Below are 16,966 nucleotides of genomic sequence, written 5' to 3'. Positions count from 1 at the left end.
TTATTAGTTTTCAAACAAAAAATAGAATAATTAAAGTTTCAGTTACAAAAAAATTAATTTAAAACAAAAACGAATTTACAACAAAATAGTTAAAAGAAAGTAATGTAAAGCTACTTTTAAAAATAAATAATTATTGTTATTCAATTTTATATTGCTATTAAAACAAAAGTAAAGCAAGCTCTCGAAAAAACTCCTTAAAATCTCCAGGTATATAAAATATCCTGACTTTTCGATTAAATTTTCAACTAAGAAATACTTCTTAATCATGAGAGAAAAAATTACAAACTTTTGAATTTTCAAGCAAAAAATAATATTCAACCAATAAAATTAATCATCTACCAAGAAGAACGCATTTCCAACAAAATACAAGAATTTCGAACCAGATACTTGAATTTTCGATTTAAAATTATCTGTTTTCAACAACAACAAAAAATAGAATATATAAATTTTAAATTTTAAAAATTAATTTAAAAAAAAATCAACAAAATAGTTAAAGAAAGTAATATAAAGCTACTTTTACAAATAAAGAATTATTATTATTCAATTTTATATTGCAATTAAAACAAAAATGAAACACCCTCTCGAAAAAATTCCCTAACTTGAACAAAAAAATCCTGACAATTAAAAAAAATAGAATTAAATCTTCAGTTAAAACAATTATTTTTAAACAATTAAAACGAATTTTCAACAAAACAAAAAATGCTCTGACTTAAAAAAAAAATATACCCTGAAAATTCCATGTTTTCTAGGCGGGATAGACACCCTGAATATATATATTTAAAAAATTGTGCTAACGTCTCGAATCCTCTGCCCTTTCTTCAACACGAGGCTGCTGTTTATTTGCGATAGCAGTGACGAGCGATAAAGTGTTAGCAAGTGCCGTAAAAGCAGTGCGACCCTTTAACCGCGGGAGGAGAGGAACTATTCGACGTCCTTCGGTTGCCCAGTCAGTCCCAGTATTCGGTCCACTTAATCTATAATCATTAATTAAATTAAAATGAGGAAAATGCTCTAAAGATGGGAGAAATAAAAAAAATTCTCAACAAAATAGGGGAATAAAATTTTTTAAATAATATTAAAGTGGATACTGTGTCAAACTCTATTTTTAAAGCATTAAACTCCTAACATTCCAAGCAAAAATATTGCTTTTTTTAACAAAATAGATGAATTTTTAACTAAATGAATAAAATTTCAACTAAAAGGACTTAAAAAAATAGAATTGTCAAAAAAATAGGTACAGTTTCAACCAACGAGATGAGTTTTCAACTAAAATTATGAATCTTCAACCGAAGAAAGTTTTTTAACAAAATAGTTCAACTTTTAACGAACTAGCTTAATTTTCAAGCAAAAAGGATGAATTCTCAATAAAAAAAAAAGAAGCACTTGATATTTCAACAAAAATTATATTAAATTCAAAGCTGTTAAATTTATCCGAAAGACATTTTTTCAAACAAGATTAATTGTCGACAAAAAAGATGACTTCTCTACAAAATAGATAAATTTTCAACAAAATAGTTAAAATTTCAACTAAATAGTTGAATTTTTAACCGACCAGATTAATTTTCTATCGAAAAAGACGAATTATAAGAAAATATATAAGTTTTCGAACTTATATTTAAATTTTGTATCAATTTTCAACAAAAAATGAAATTTAGGTAGATTTTTAGTTAAAAAATAAATATTTTTAACTAAAACAAAACATATTTTCAACAAATAAGTTAAATTTTACTGTTTAACCCGAAAATACGAATGTTAAAGAAAATAGCTGATATTTCAGCCAAAAAAGAGTTGCATTTAAAATAAACAGTTAATACAAAAACAAAAAAAAACTTTTCAAGGAAACATAAAAAAGGAATAGTTTAAATTTCTGCAAAAAAAATTATTAATTAAAAACTGTTCAATTCATAAAAAAAGACAAATCTTGAAACAAGATTAATTGTCTATCAAAAAGAAGAATTCTCAACAAAATAAATAAATTTTCCACAAAATAGTTAAATTTTCAACCGACAAGATTAATTTTCTACCGAAAAAGACGAATTTTTAACCAAATTCATAAATTTTCAACAAAATAGTTGAATTTTCAACTAAAATTATGAATCGTTAACCAATTTTTTTAAACAGCAGTTAAACTTTTACCACTTGGTTGAATTTTCAAAAAAAAATGATTTTAAATTCATAGCTGTTCAATTTATCCGAAAGACATTTTTTCAAACAAGATTAATTATCTACCAAAAAAGACGAATTTTCAACAAAATAGTTCAGCTTTCAACAAAATAGTTAAATTTTTAACCGAAAAGATTAATTTTTTACCGAAAAAGACGAATTCTCAAGAAAATATATAAGTTTTCGACCGTATACTTCAATTTTGTATCAATTTTGATCAAAAAATGAAATTTAGTTGAATGTTTAGTTAAAAAATAATTATTTTTAACTAAAACAAAACCTATTTACAACAAATAAGTTAAATTTTTATTTTCAACCCGAAAATACGAATTTTGAACAAAAAAAGTGAATTTTAAAGAAAATAGCTGATATTTCAGCCAAAAAAGAGTTGAATTTTAAAAAAGCAGTGATGACCAAAAAAAAAAAAACTTTTCAGCCAAACATAAAAAAGGAATAGTTTAAATTTCTACAAAAAAAATATTATTAATTAAGAACTGTTCAATACATAAAAAAAAAGACAAATCTTCAAACAAGATTAATTTTCTACAAAAAAGACGAATTCTTACCAAAACAAATAAATTTTCCACAAAATAGTTAAATTTTCAACCGACAAGATTAATTTTCTACCGAAAATGACGAATTTTTAACCAAATTCATAAATTTTCAACCAAAAATGATGAATTCTCAATTAAAGAAAAGAAATAGTTGATATTTCAACAAAAAGTGACTAAAAAAAAAAAATAGTAATAAATTTACAAAACAAAATAGTTCAAGAATGTAATATAAAGCTACTTTTACAAATGAATAATCATTCGTATTCAATTTCATATTGCAATTAATACAAAAATCAAACACCCTCCTGAAAAAATTCCCTGACTTAAAAAAAAATATCCTGATAATTAAAAAAAAAGAATAATTAGATTTTCAGTTAAAAATATTAATTTTAAAGAACAAAAACGAATTTAAAACAAAATATTTACAAGAAAGTAATATAAAGCTACTTTTAAAAACAATCATTGTTATTCAATTTTATATTGCAATTAAAACAAAAAATAGGCACGCCCTGGCAAAAATTCCCTGACATTTCCTGATATATAGAAATATCCTGACTTTTCCATTAAATTCTCAACGAAAGAAAAGAAATAATTGATATTTCAACAAAAATTGATTTTAAATTAAAAACAGTTTAATTTATCCAAAAAGATGAATTTTCAAACAAGATTAATTTTATATAAAAAAAAGACAAATCCTCAACAAAATACAAAATATTTCAACCAAATACTTAAATTTTTATTCGTCAAGATTAATTTTGTGCAAAAAAATAAAAAAAATTTTAACAAAAGGCATCAATTTTCAACCAAAAATGAATTTTAGTTAAAAAATTAATATTTTCAACTGAAAAACAAAGGATTTTTAAAAAATAAGTTAAATTTTAATTTGTAACCCGAAAATACGAATTCGCAAAATAAATAATTTAAAATAAAATAGTTGATATTTCAACCCAAAAAGAGTTGCACTTAAGAAACAACAGTGAATTCAACAACAACAAAGAAGGAATGTTTAACCAAATAGGTACATTTTCAACAAAAGATATGAAATATTTGATATTTCAACGCAAAAAGTGTTGAATTTTAAAAGAAGGAAAAAGTTAATTCAACAAAAGAAAACACGAATTTTTAAACAAAGAGATGAATTTTCAACCATAAAAATAAATTATCAACAAAGAAATTTAACTTTTAACAAAGTTGTTGAATTTTCAACCAAAAAGGATGAATTCTCAACGGAAAAAAGAAATACTTAATATTTCAACAAAAATACATTTTCAACTAAATAGTTAAATTTTCAACCGAAACGATTAATTTTCTACCGAAGAAGACGACTTCTCAACAAAATACATACATTTTCAACCATACACTTGAATTTTTATTTAAATCGTTGAATGTCTAACCAACAAGATTAATTTTGTACGAAAAACGATGAATTTTCAAAAATATTCATCAACAAATAAGTTAAAATTTTATTTTCAACCCAAAAATACAAATTTTCAACAAAAAAGTGTATATTTTTGTTAAAAAAGTGTTGAATTAAAACAAAAAACAGTAAATTCAACATCAAAATAATGAATTTTCAACCATACATATGAATTTTTATCTTAGTAGTTTAAATTTTAACAAAGTAGTTAAACTGTAAATAAAAAAAACTCAAAGAAAAAAAGGAGTAGTTAATATTTAATCAAACAAAAAAAAGATTATTAATTAAAAACAGTTTAATACATCGAAAAAAGACGAGTTTTCAAACAAGATTAATTTTATATTTAAAAAAGGAGAATTCTTAACAAAATAAATACATAAATTTTCAACCAAATACTTACATTTTTAATCAATCAGTTGAATTTTCAACCGATAAGATTAATTTTGTGTCAGAAAAGACAAATTTTCAACAAAATGCATCAATTTTCAAACAAAAATGGATTTAATTCAAAAATGAACATTTTCAACAAATAAGTTAAATTTTAATCTTTAACCCGAAAATAAAAATTTTCAACAAAGAATTAATTTTAAATAAAATAGTTGATATTTCAATTCCAAAAGAGTTGCATTTAAGAACAAACAGTGAATTCAACAAAAAAATAGTTTTTAACCAAAAAGGTACATTTTCAACAAAAGAGATGAATTTTCAAACATAAAAATAAATTGTTAATAAATTAATGAAACTTTTAATCAAGTAGTTGAGTTTTCAACCAAAGAGGATGAATTCTCACCGAAAAAAAGAAATACTTGATATTTCAAGAAAAAGTGATTTTAAATTTTAAATAGTTCAATTTATCCAAAAAGATGAATTTTTAAACAAGATTAATTTTATATTTAAGAAAAGACTAATTCTCAACAAAATGCATACATAAATTTTCCACTAAGTACTTAAATTTTTATTTAAGCAGTTGAATTTTCAACCGACAAGATAAATTTTGTGGTGCAGAAAAAGACGAATTTTCAACAAAATGCATCAATTTTCAACCAAAAATGGATTTTAGTTAAAAAAAATATATTTTCAACAAAAATACGAATTTCAAAAAAAAAAAATTAATTTGAAATAAAATAGTCGATATTTCAACCCAAAAAGTGTTGCATTTAAGAAAAAACAGTGAATTCAACAAAAAAATAGTTTTTAACCAAAAAGGTACATTTTCAACAAAAGAGACGAATTTTCAACCATAAAAATAAATTGTTAACAAAATAATTAAACTTTTAACCAAATAGTTAAATTTTCAATCGATATGATTAACTTTCTACTGGAAAAGAAGAATTCTAATTAAAATACATAAGTTTTAAACCATATACATAAATTTTTAATTAAATGGTTGAACATTCAAAAGAAAAAAGTTAATTTTAAACAAAATAGTGTATAATTCTTTCAAAAAAAGGTCAAATTAAAACAAAAAACAGTTAATTCAACAGAAGAGATAAATCTTCAACCATAAAAATTAATTTTTAACAAAGTAATTTAACTTTTAACCAAGTTGTTAACAAAAAAAGATGAATTCTCGACGAAAACAAGGAGTAGTTGATATTTAAAAAAACAAAAATATTATTAATTAAAACCAGTTCAATACATCCGAAAAAGGTCGAATATTCAAACAAGATTAATTGCCTACCAAAAAAGAGAATAGTTCAATTTTCAACGGACATAATTAATTTTTTACCAAAAAAGACGCATATTCAACAAAACTCGTTAAAAAATTAATATTTTCAAAAAAATAGTTAAATTGTTAAACAAAAAGATGAACTCTCAATGAAAAAAAGAAATAGTTGAAGTTTCAAAAAAAAAAAAGATTATTAATTAAAAAACAGTTGTAATACATAGAAAAAACGAGTTTTCAAACAAGATTAATTTTCTATTTAAGAAAAGCCGAATTCTCAACAAAATAAATACATAAATTTTCACCAAATACTTAGATTTTTAATCAAACAGTTGAATTTTCAACCGAAAAAATTGATTTTGTGCAAAAAAATGCAAATTCTTAACAAAATACATAAATTTTCAACCAAATAGTTAAATTTTCAATCGACAAGATTAAACTTTCTACTAAAAAAGAAGAATTCTCACTAAAATACATAAGTTTTCAACCATATACATATATTTTTAATTGAATGGTTGAATGTTTAACCAACAAGATAAATTTTTTACAAAAAAAGACGAATTTTCAACCAAAAATGGAATTTAGTTAAAAAATAAAAATGATTTAAAACAAATAAGTTAAATTTTAATTTTCAAGAGAAAAATACAACATTTTAACAAAATACATAAATTTTCCACAAAATTGTTGAATTTTCATTCGACAAGATTAATTTTTTACTGGAAAAAACGAATATTGAATAAAATACGTTAAAAAAATTTTAATTTCCCAAAAAATAGTTACATTTTCAAACAGATTAATTTTCTACCAAAAAAGACGAATTCTTAACCAAATTTAATAACAATAATTAATTAATTATTAACAATTAATAAATTTCCCACCAAATAGTTAAATTTTCAAACAAGATTAATTCTCTACCAATAATGACAAATTATCAACAAAATACATAAATTTTTCACAAAATAGTTCAATTTTCCACCGACAAGATCCATTTTTTTAATCGAAAAAGAAAAATTTTCAACCAAAAATGGAAGATACATTTTTTTTGTTAAAAAACTAATATTTGCAACCAAAAATCAAGATTATTTAAAAAAAATTTAACTAAGATTATGAATCTTCAAAAAAAGGAATTTTCATTAAAATAGTTCAACTTTTTGCCAAGTAGTTAAAACTTTAACCAAAAAATACAAATTTTCAACAATATATCTAACTTAGCAGTCAAAAAAATAGATTTTTCAGCCGAGAATGAAAAAAAAATTTCAATAAATTGTGTCAGAATACCCACGATTTTAGGTACCGTTAAATACTTTCTGGAATCGAATGAGATAGTATTCAAATTAACTTACTGTTCAGCTACAGTGGTCAGTTTATCGTCATTTACAGCCCGCCGAATTTCAGCACGATGCCTTTCATTAGATATGTGCAGAACTCCAGCTAATTCTTCTAATAGCTTTCGTTTGTCGTTCGTAAATGGACCCTGGGCACGTAAAACGGACACCATGCTTGCGTAGGCGTCCAATTCTAAAATGAATTTATTTTCATTTCAAAACCAACAACATTTTTTTTAAGATTTCAAGATTTATATTTTGCAGCAGGAAATTTTCGAAACTAATTCTAATTCTAAATTCTAACATCAGATTATTTTTTATCATAAGAATTACAATTCTGAATTAATTAAAAAGATTTGAATGATTTCAAAGATTGGGGATTATAAATTCCTTTTTTTAAATCAGAAATAAAATTTTTGTTTAAATTTCCGTTCCATTTAAAAAATTCTCTTCTCAAAATCAAATAATAATTATATAATTAAATATATAATTATTATCATTGTTTCAATATATATTTTTTATATTCCTTCTTCTAAATAAGAATTAAAATTCTTTTTCAAAATTACCGGTTCATGTCAAAAATCCTCGGTTCCAAAATGAAAATTCGTTACGGAAATGACCCGTTCAAAAACGAAAATATTCATTATTTTCGGAAATTCCCTCTCTATCATTTTTTTTTAAGTCATAATTATATTTATTTTCATTTTGTATTTTAATTCAGAAATATAGTAACTTTTTTTTTTTAATTTAGAAGTGTAAAGTCCAAAATTCTAGCAGATTATTATTTGCAAAAAAATTTTCTCTATTCAAACTAATTCTGATTTGACACAAACCATTTTTTTAAATCTGAAAATTTTTACTCTAATCGGGTATTTTTTTGTTAATTCTCTTTTTATACGTTAAAATTATTTTCCAAAATGTTTCTTTTCGTGACTCAAAATATGCATACAGTTTCGCAAATTTATTATAAATAAGGTTTTTTTCAGTTTCTAGGGATTTAATTAATATGTTTAATTTAGAAAGTTTTAACGAATTATATTACAAGAGGCTCTTAAATATATAATCAACAGACTAATTAAATAATACTGAAAACATAACTTTTTCTTGAATTTGTTTTTAAAGTTTCTGAAATTGAATAATCATCAAAGTAGATATTTATTTTATTTTCTTATACTTAAATAAATTTAAAAAAAGAGTAACTTCCAACCAAGCTGTTTTATTTTAGAAAAAAAATGATAAATTTTCGAAGAAAAATGAGGAATATTTCATTGGAATACTTGAATTTTTAATGAAGAAGATTAATTATCAAATAAGAAGATCAATTTTCTAATAAAAATAATTTTTTAACAAAATACATAAATTTTCAAATAAAAAATACCTTTTTTTTAATATTTAAATTTTGAACTGAAAAAAGATCAATTTTCAAACAACAATGAAATAGTTGAATTTTCAGATGAAAAAAATTAAATTTCAACCGACAAGAAAATTTGCAACTGGAATAGATGAATTTTAAAACAAAAAAAAATGAATTTTAACAAAACCGTTTAGCTTTCAACCAAGTAATTTTCTTTGCAAGAAAAACACTTTTAAATACGAAGTATAATTTTTTACCAAAAAAGGCGAATTTAAAAAAAATATATATCTAAATTTTCAACCGAAAACGATAATTTTTCATTGAAAAATTAATACTCATATTTTCAGTAAAAAGAAATAACTATCAACTTAACTGATAAATTTTGAAATAAAATGATAAACCTTTTAACTGGAATAGTTGAAATTTCAACCAAAAAAATGAATTTTCAACGAAGAATAATTTTTATGAAAAAAGACGACTTTTCAACTAAAATAATAAAATATTCAATTGGGTTAGTTACATTTTCAGCTATTAAATAAAAATTTTTCTTAAACAAAAAAAAAACAATTTCCAAACAAATATTTTACATAAAAAAAATTGGTGAATTTTTTTCTAAAATGATGAATCTGTGACTGAAACAGTTGAATTTTAAATGAAAAAGATTATTTTTTAACTAAAATTATGAATATTTAACTATAATAAATGATGGGATATTCAATTGGCATAGTTACATTTTCAGTTAAAAAAAAAATTAATTAAAAAGAAATTTGAACAAACTAGTAGAAGTTTCAACAAAAAAATTAATTTTTAACAAAAGATTTTAAATTTGAACCATGTAATTTAATTTTAATTTGAAAAAGATGTATTTTGAAAAAAATGTAGCAGTTTATATTTCAACAAAAAAAATATTTTAATTTTTAGTAAAAAAACAAAAAAAAAACAGTTTCATTCAGTCAAAAAAGACTACTTTTCAACAAGAATTGAGAAAAAATAAGAAATATTTTTCAGTCAAGAGAGAAAAAATTGCAAACAAATTGTTGAAGATTCAAGCAAAAAGATCAATTTTCAACAAAAATAAAACAGTTAATTTTCAGTTTAAAAAATTGACCACCAGTGCTGAATTTTCAACTAAAATTATGAACCTTCAACTAGAATAGATAAACTTTAAACCCAAAAAGAATGAATTTCAACAAAACAGTATAACTTTCAACGAAGTTGTTTCATTTTCAAGCAAAAAGATGAGTTTTCAACTTAAATTATGAATATTTAATTGTAATACTTAAATATTCAACTAAAAAAGATCGGTTTTTAAAAATATTTAAATATTGAACTAAAATACAAAAAATCAAATTTCAACCAAAAATGAAATAGCTGAATTTTCAGATTAAAAAAAAATAATAAATAAATTTGCAGAAACAAGTAAATTTTCAGCTAGAATAGATGAATTTTTAAACCAAAAAGATTAATTTTAGCAAAATAATTTAACTTTCAACCAAGTAGTTTTCTTTCGCAAATTAAACAAAAAATTAAAAGATTTTTAAATAAGAAGATTACTTTTCAAAGAAGAAGATTAATTTACTAGATGAATTTTTAACAACAAATAAAAATTTCAAACCGGAAAAGATAAATTCTCGTCCAAAAAATAATACTCAAATTCTCAGTAAAAACAATTATCAACTAAAACTGATGAACTTTCAAACATAAAGATGAATTTTCAAGTTAGATTTAAAGTTTTGAAAAAAATTAATAAAAAAGAAATTTCAACATACTAGTCAAAGTTTCAAAAACAAAAATTAATTTTTAATAAAAGAGTTTAACTTTTAGCCATGTAATTTAATTTCAATTTCAAATATATGTATTTTGAAAATAAATATTGTAGTTGATATTTTAACAACAACAAAATGTTTCACTTTTTAATAAAAAACAGTTGAATTCAGACAAAAAAGACTATTTTTAAACACGAATCGAAAAAAACTAAGAATAATTTTTAGCCAACAGAGAGAAAAAATGGCAAACAAATTGTTGAATTTTCAAGCCAAAAAATGAATATTCAATCAAGATTAATTTTCTACGAAAAAGGATGAATTTTCTATTAAAAAGATAAATTTTCAACCAAAAATAAAACAGTTCAATTTTCATACAAAAAAAAATTAAATTTCCAGACAAAAAAATTGTCAACCAGTGATGATTTTTCCACTAAAATTGTGAATCTTCAACTAGAATAGATCAATTTCAAACCCAAAAAGGTGAATTTTAACAAAACAGTTTAACGTTCAACCAAGATGTTTTCATTTGAAGAGAAAGATTTTTAAACAAGAATATTAGTTTTCTACCCAAAAATACACTTTTCAACAGAATACATGAATCTTCAATGAAATAGTTGAATTTCCAACTTGAAAAAATCAAATTTTTAACCAAATAGTTACATTTTGAACTAAAAAAAAATCAATTTCCAAATAAACTGATAGATTTTCAACTAAAATGATATGCCTTGAACTGGAATAGTAGAATTTTCAATTAAAAAGGCGAATTTTCAACAAAATAGATAAATATTCAGTAAAAATAAATACTTATCAACTAAAGTGAAGAATTTTCAACTAAAATAATTAATATTTAACTAGTATAATTTAATTTTAAACCAAAAACATAAATTGTTAACTAACATAATGAATCTTTAACTGGAATAGTTGAATTTTCAACCAAAAAGATACATTTTCAGCGAAGAAGAATAATTAGCTCCAAAAAGACGATTATTTTAAACTAAAATCATAAAATATTCAATTCCCGGGTTTTCCCCGGTTCGCAAAAATTTTTCACGGTCAATGAAATTTAAAAATGGAACACTAAAGCTAAAAAATTTTCCACTTGAGGTAATAAAAACTGAGCTACAAATGAAAGCACTCAAAGTGGAACTGTTAAATTTTGAACTTTTAAAATTGAAAATTAAAAGTTTTTAATTTAAAAAATGTTGTATTCAATTGCTCAATAATTTACTTGTATAAAATTAAAGGTACTAACAGTTTTCAGTATAAAAAAATATAAATCCATGTTATCATTTTCAATGCTCTAAATTAAAAAATCAATAAATGAACTTCAAAATTTCCAAATTATATGATTTTAAGGAATTTTAAACTAGAAACATTAAATATTGAAAAATTGAACATTTTTAACAAAACACTTCTTGAATTCGGAATTTAATTGTTTTCTTTTTAAATAGTTTAAACATCCTTGGAAAGCTTTACAATTTTATTTAAAAATCTTAAGAAATCTAGAAGTTGTTTTAAATTTGTTTTAAATTAAAAATTATTTTAGATTGGATTATATTTGGATTTTGGATGTATAAATAACAATTGAAGAATTGTGAAAGGCTACAAATGAATAAAAACACTTTCTTAAGATTCCTAGGAAAATAAAAAATAACTTTTCATTTTGAAAAATTATTTTAAGAGAATATTTAAAAAGTTTTTCAAAGATTTAAACAACAATTTTAAAACAAGTTTCTAGAAGATTTTAAGAAAACTTTATAAAATTTGCATGATAATTTTTTATCTTTTTAAAACTCCTAAATATCTCTTAAAATTATTCAAATTTTTTCTACAAATGTTCACTTGTAACTTACACATCAAAATTTAACAATTTCGCTTACAAATTAAGCATTTTTCAAATACAACAATTAAAATTTTAACGTTCAAAGTTTAAAGGCTCTTCGAAATTTTAACGATTCCGGGCTTTCTATATCAAACATTTCAGTTAAAGATTCTTTACTTTTAAACATTTGGTTTCAATTTACTTGTTTTAAATAAAAATTCAAATATTGTTAAATATTCAATAATAAATCTTCCTTTTTTAATTAAATATTTAAAAATTTAAAAATACTTTAATTAAGAATATATTATTATGAAGTTATTTTTAAGTTGAAAATAGATTATAAACTTTCACTCACACGGTCACATTTGTTTAATGACTAAGACTTTCAAATTGAAACCGTTTAAGTTTTAACGTTAAAATCTGAAAATTCTTAAATTTTGAACTGATTTAAAATCGTTTTTGTTCACTTTTACAGATAAATTAAAAAAATGTATTTATTAAATAAAAATGTTTTTTATCCACAATTTTCAACAGCAAAGGCTTTTATTTTTTATATGCTCAAGTCTTTAAGAAAGAATTTTAAAATTCCTACAAAATTGTAAAATTCAAGGTCAAAAAAAAGTTCACTGTCATTTACCGGTTTTCCCAGTTTAAAAAAATTCCCGGTCCAGCGGCCACCCTGCAAGCTGAATAATTTTCTACCAAATAGAATAAATTTTCAAGAAGATACATGAATTTTCAGCTAAAAACTATCAATTTTCAACCAGAAATAGAATATTTGAAATATTTTATAATTTTCAAAGAATTAAAATTCTTCTCCAAAATTTTCTGTTCCAAATCAAATTATAATTCTTTGCAGAAATTCCCAGTTTACTCGCAGAATTATAATTCCTTTATAAACTTCCCTGTCCCAAATTCTAATTCTTTGCGGAAATTGCCTGTCAAAATTATTTACGAAATTTCCTGTCAGGTAGAAACCTTGATATTATAAATAAGAAGACCATTTTCATTGTGACAAAAAGGCAAGAAATAAAATCTTTACGAAGCCTGCAAAATATTTTAAACCCGCCTGAATAAAAATGTAATATAGTTGGAGGTTAAACGTCCTAATCTTAATAAATTAGCATTCAAGACTAGATCATTCCGAAAATTCAAAACTATCTTATACCCAGAGCCACACAAATGAAAAATAAGAGTTCTCATTATAAATCATCTCCCACAAAAAGCCGAAAATCTGAGGTCTGAATTACTAATCGTAAAACTGATGGCGATATTCTGAAATCTAGATCAGAACTGACTACAAAAGCCTTATTTGTAAATCTCGAGTGTACATTTGCCAGCATAATCTCCTGTGATGATTCGACAAACGTGAAGTGTATTCTAAAAGCCTTTATTATTATCAAATATGGCCAAAATGCTATTAATAAACGCTTTATAACATACAAAATAAAAATAAAACCGAGCATGTTTATAGTAACGGACATGGTTCCATCCGTTTTTCTTTCGTGGAAATTTATTAATTGAATAAAAAGAAAGCAGATTTAATGGTGAGAATAGAAAGAATTAGCATATAGGCATTGTAAAACTAGAATTTATTTAAACGAACCGACAATCGGAACGGACATAACCTTACCTAGACTTCGTAAATACTTTCTGCACTCATCCCGAGACATTTCCAATTTCCCAGGTAGCATGATTGCACTATTGTGTTTTAACGAAAACGAGCCGTTACCGCAAATGTGAACGATATGCATATAAATTATGCATTTTTATTCTCTGTTGACAGCAGTAAGTTGATGATGAAGTTATCGTATTAAAACTACGGTCGATGTCGATTTAATCGAGGCATTGACTAAAATGTTGCAAAGATGGTAGATGGAAGAGTAGGGTGCTTGCCAGCCGCTAGATAGCGCGAGTTGCTGTAGTTAAAATTCCGGGAAAATTCAAATTGCATAAATGAGAAATTGCTTTCTTTATACAAATTAATAATAGAAGTTTATAATTTATACGTAAAAGAAGTTAAAAGTGTTAATAATTCGTTTTCAATGGTTCAATATTTATTATCTGTGGTTGAAAATTCAAACACTTCGTTGGAAATTGAAATAATTGGTTAAACGTTCATTTTATTGGTTGGCAGTTCCTTCCTTATTTAGCAAAAAATTGGTCTTCTTTATCATAAAAATCAATTAATTCATTATAAACCCGTGTTTTATTTAGTTGAATTTATCTCTTCTTAATTTTAAATCAAATTTTTTTTTGTCGCAATATAAACTATTATATTTTTTGTGGAGATTCCATAATTTATACTATACTTTTTTTTAAAACTTTAAATGAAAATGTACCTATTTTATTCTAATTATTCTTAATTAAGTTTAAAATATTATTTTTAATCCAAAATTAAACTATTCCATTTTTGGTGGAAAATTCATCTTTCGAGTTGAAAATAAATCTTTTTTGGTTAAAATATCAACTATAATATTTATCGTGGACAATTTATCTTTTTTTGTTGCCAAATAATTCATTTTCATTTTTTTAAAGTTTGTTTTTGTTTTGAATAAAAATTGAACTATTCCATTATGAGTAAAAAAGTTATTTCCCATTTTTAGTTGAAAATTCATGTATGTTATTGAAAACTCGTCCTTTTTGGTAGAAAATTTTTCTTCTTGCTTAAAAACTCACATTTACGGTTCAAAATTATTTTCTCTGTTTGAAAATTAAAGTATATATATTTTTTAATTAGTTAATTTTCAGTTCAAAATAAATTTTTTTAATTGAAAATTCAACTATTACCCTTTTTTTTTAAATTCGACTAATCGTTTGAAATTAATGTTTTTGGCTAAAGAATCATTATTTTAGGTGGAAACTCATTTCTTTGGTTGAAAAATTTAACTATTTTGTTGGAATTTTTTTTTTATTTTGGTTGAAAAAGTCTTTTTTTTTGTAATGAAAATGTAACTGGTTGATCTTTTTATTTGGAAATTTGACTATTTGGCTCAAAATTCACCAAATTTGTTAAAAAATTAATCTTCTAGTTTGAAAATTAATTTTTTCTGTCATAAAAACGTAACTATTTCACTATTTTGTTAAAAATTGCAGTTTTTTTATTTAAAAATTGTGACTTTTATTAGAAAATTCAACTATTTGCTTGGAAATTCATTTGTTTGGCTAAAACTTTGTCCTTTTGAAAATTAATAAAAAATTTTGGGTAGAAAGTTGATTTTTTTTAAATTGGAATTTCTTCTAATTCGCTGAAAATTCATCTATTTCGTTCAAAATTTGTATTTTCAGTTGGAAAATTAATCTTCTAGGTTTAAAATTCATCTTCTTGATTAAAAATGTAAATATTTTTAAAGAAATTATTGTTTTTTTTTGAAAATTTAAATATTTGGTTGAAAATTTATTTTTTCCTTTGATTGAAAATTAACTTTAAAAAAATGTTACTATTCGACTTTTTAGTTGAAAATGCATAACTTTTTAATGAAAACTCAACTAGCAAATTTATCCATTTTATTCAAACTTTTTTCTTTCTAGGCTGAAATTTATTTTGTTTTTGTTAGAGGAATCAACTATTTGGTTGAAAATTGATCTATTTTGTTGAAATTATGCCTTTTTTAAATTAATATTCTAGGTTGAAAATTCATCTTTTTTGGTTAAAAATTGAACTATTTCTTAAAAAATTGTTTTTTGGTTAAAAATTGAATTATTTTTTTGAAATTTATTTTTTTCCTTTAATAGAAAATTCATTTATTAATAAAAATTTAACTATTTGACTTTTCAGTCCCAAATTAATATTTTTTAATTGGAAATTCAACTGTTTGCTTGAAAATTCATCTATTGTGTTGAAACTTTGTCTGTTTTGTTGGAAAATTAATCGTCTGGGTAGAAAATTCATCTTTTTTGTTAAAAATTTTACTGTTTCATGGAAAATTCGTTTCTTGTTATGTTTGAAAATTAACTTTGATAATAAAAGAATGTAAACATTCTACTTTTTGCTGCAAAATTAATCTTTTTTATTAAAAATTCAACAAATTGGTTGTGAATTTATTAATTTTATTGAAACTTTTATCTTTCTAGACTAAAAACTCTTTCTTTGTTGATCTTGAAAAATCAACTAGTTGTTTGAAAAATCATCTAATTTGTCGAAACTATCTTTTTTTTTTAAATTAATCTTCTAGGTTGAAAATTCATTTTTTGGTTATCAATTTAACTATTTATTGAAAATTTGGTGTTTTATTGTTAAAAATGTATCTTTTTTAGTTGAAAATTCGTCAATTTTTTTTAAGATTATTCTTTTCGTAGAACATTAATCTTCTTGGTAAAAAATATTTTTTTTTTGGTTGAAAAATCAACTAATTTCGTTACAAATGCATCATCGTAGGACGCAGACAATAATCTTATATCTGTTCAATTTAAAACTACAAAAAAACTGGCTAGTACTTTAAATATTATTTTTCTCTTTGAACTGAATCACTTAGAATTTTAGTTTGTTTTATAAACAAACTATAAACTCATTTTATTATTAATTTGAATATAAAAAAGCAATTTTTCATTTATCCAATTTGAGTTTTCGCGGAACTTAGACTATAACAGTGCGCGCTATCTAGCGACTAGTGAATGAGGTAACATTTCATTGTTCTTATGTTTCTTTTTTACGGTGGAAACTAAAACGATTGTTGTAAAACTTGTTAAAACTCCAAATATAGATTTTACAATATACACTTAAACAATACTCGCAAAGTTTATTTGAATTTTAGAAAAATCTTATTCATTTTATTACAGTTTTTGAATCGGATTATAGGGCCTTAGAACCCTTGAACTTCCCACAATAAACTCTGTATGGTATATGCAAGAGAGTATATACAAATTTAAAATGCCCAGCCGATTGACAGTTGGTTTCCC

The 16,966-nt window shown here is 22.8% G+C and overlaps 1 protein-coding gene across 2 annotated transcripts in view; it reads right to left on the bottom strand.

Annotated features, from left to right (window-relative positions):
- The window catches only part of LOC117180768 (BRCA2-interacting transcriptional repressor EMSY), a 61,605-nt gene extending 47,716 nt beyond the window's left edge, over positions 1-13,889 (bottom strand). For both annotated transcript variants that reach the window (XM_033373266.1, XM_033373267.1), the window contains exons 1-3: positions 13,701-13,889; positions 7,144-7,318; positions 796-974 (exon numbers count right to left, since the gene is read on the bottom strand). In XM_033373266.1, the coding sequence (XP_033229157.1) occupies positions 796-974; positions 7,144-7,318; positions 13,701-13,821 (475 nt within the window). In that variant the 5' untranslated portion in view covers positions 13,822-13,889. The remainder of the gene's footprint in view (positions 1-795; positions 975-7,143; positions 7,319-13,700) is intronic.
- Between the last annotated feature and the right edge of the window lie 3,077 nt (positions 13,890-16,966).

The sequence above is a fragment of the Belonocnema kinseyi genome, chromosome 9 (assembly GCF_010883055.1).
Source record: "Belonocnema kinseyi isolate 2016_QV_RU_SX_M_011 chromosome 9, B_treatae_v1, whole genome shotgun sequence".
Classification (NCBI taxonomy): Eukaryota; Metazoa; Arthropoda; class Insecta; order Hymenoptera; family Cynipidae; genus Belonocnema; species Belonocnema kinseyi.
The sequence above is the reverse complement of the archived record's forward strand: the minus strand, read 5'-3'. Positions and strand labels throughout refer to the sequence as shown.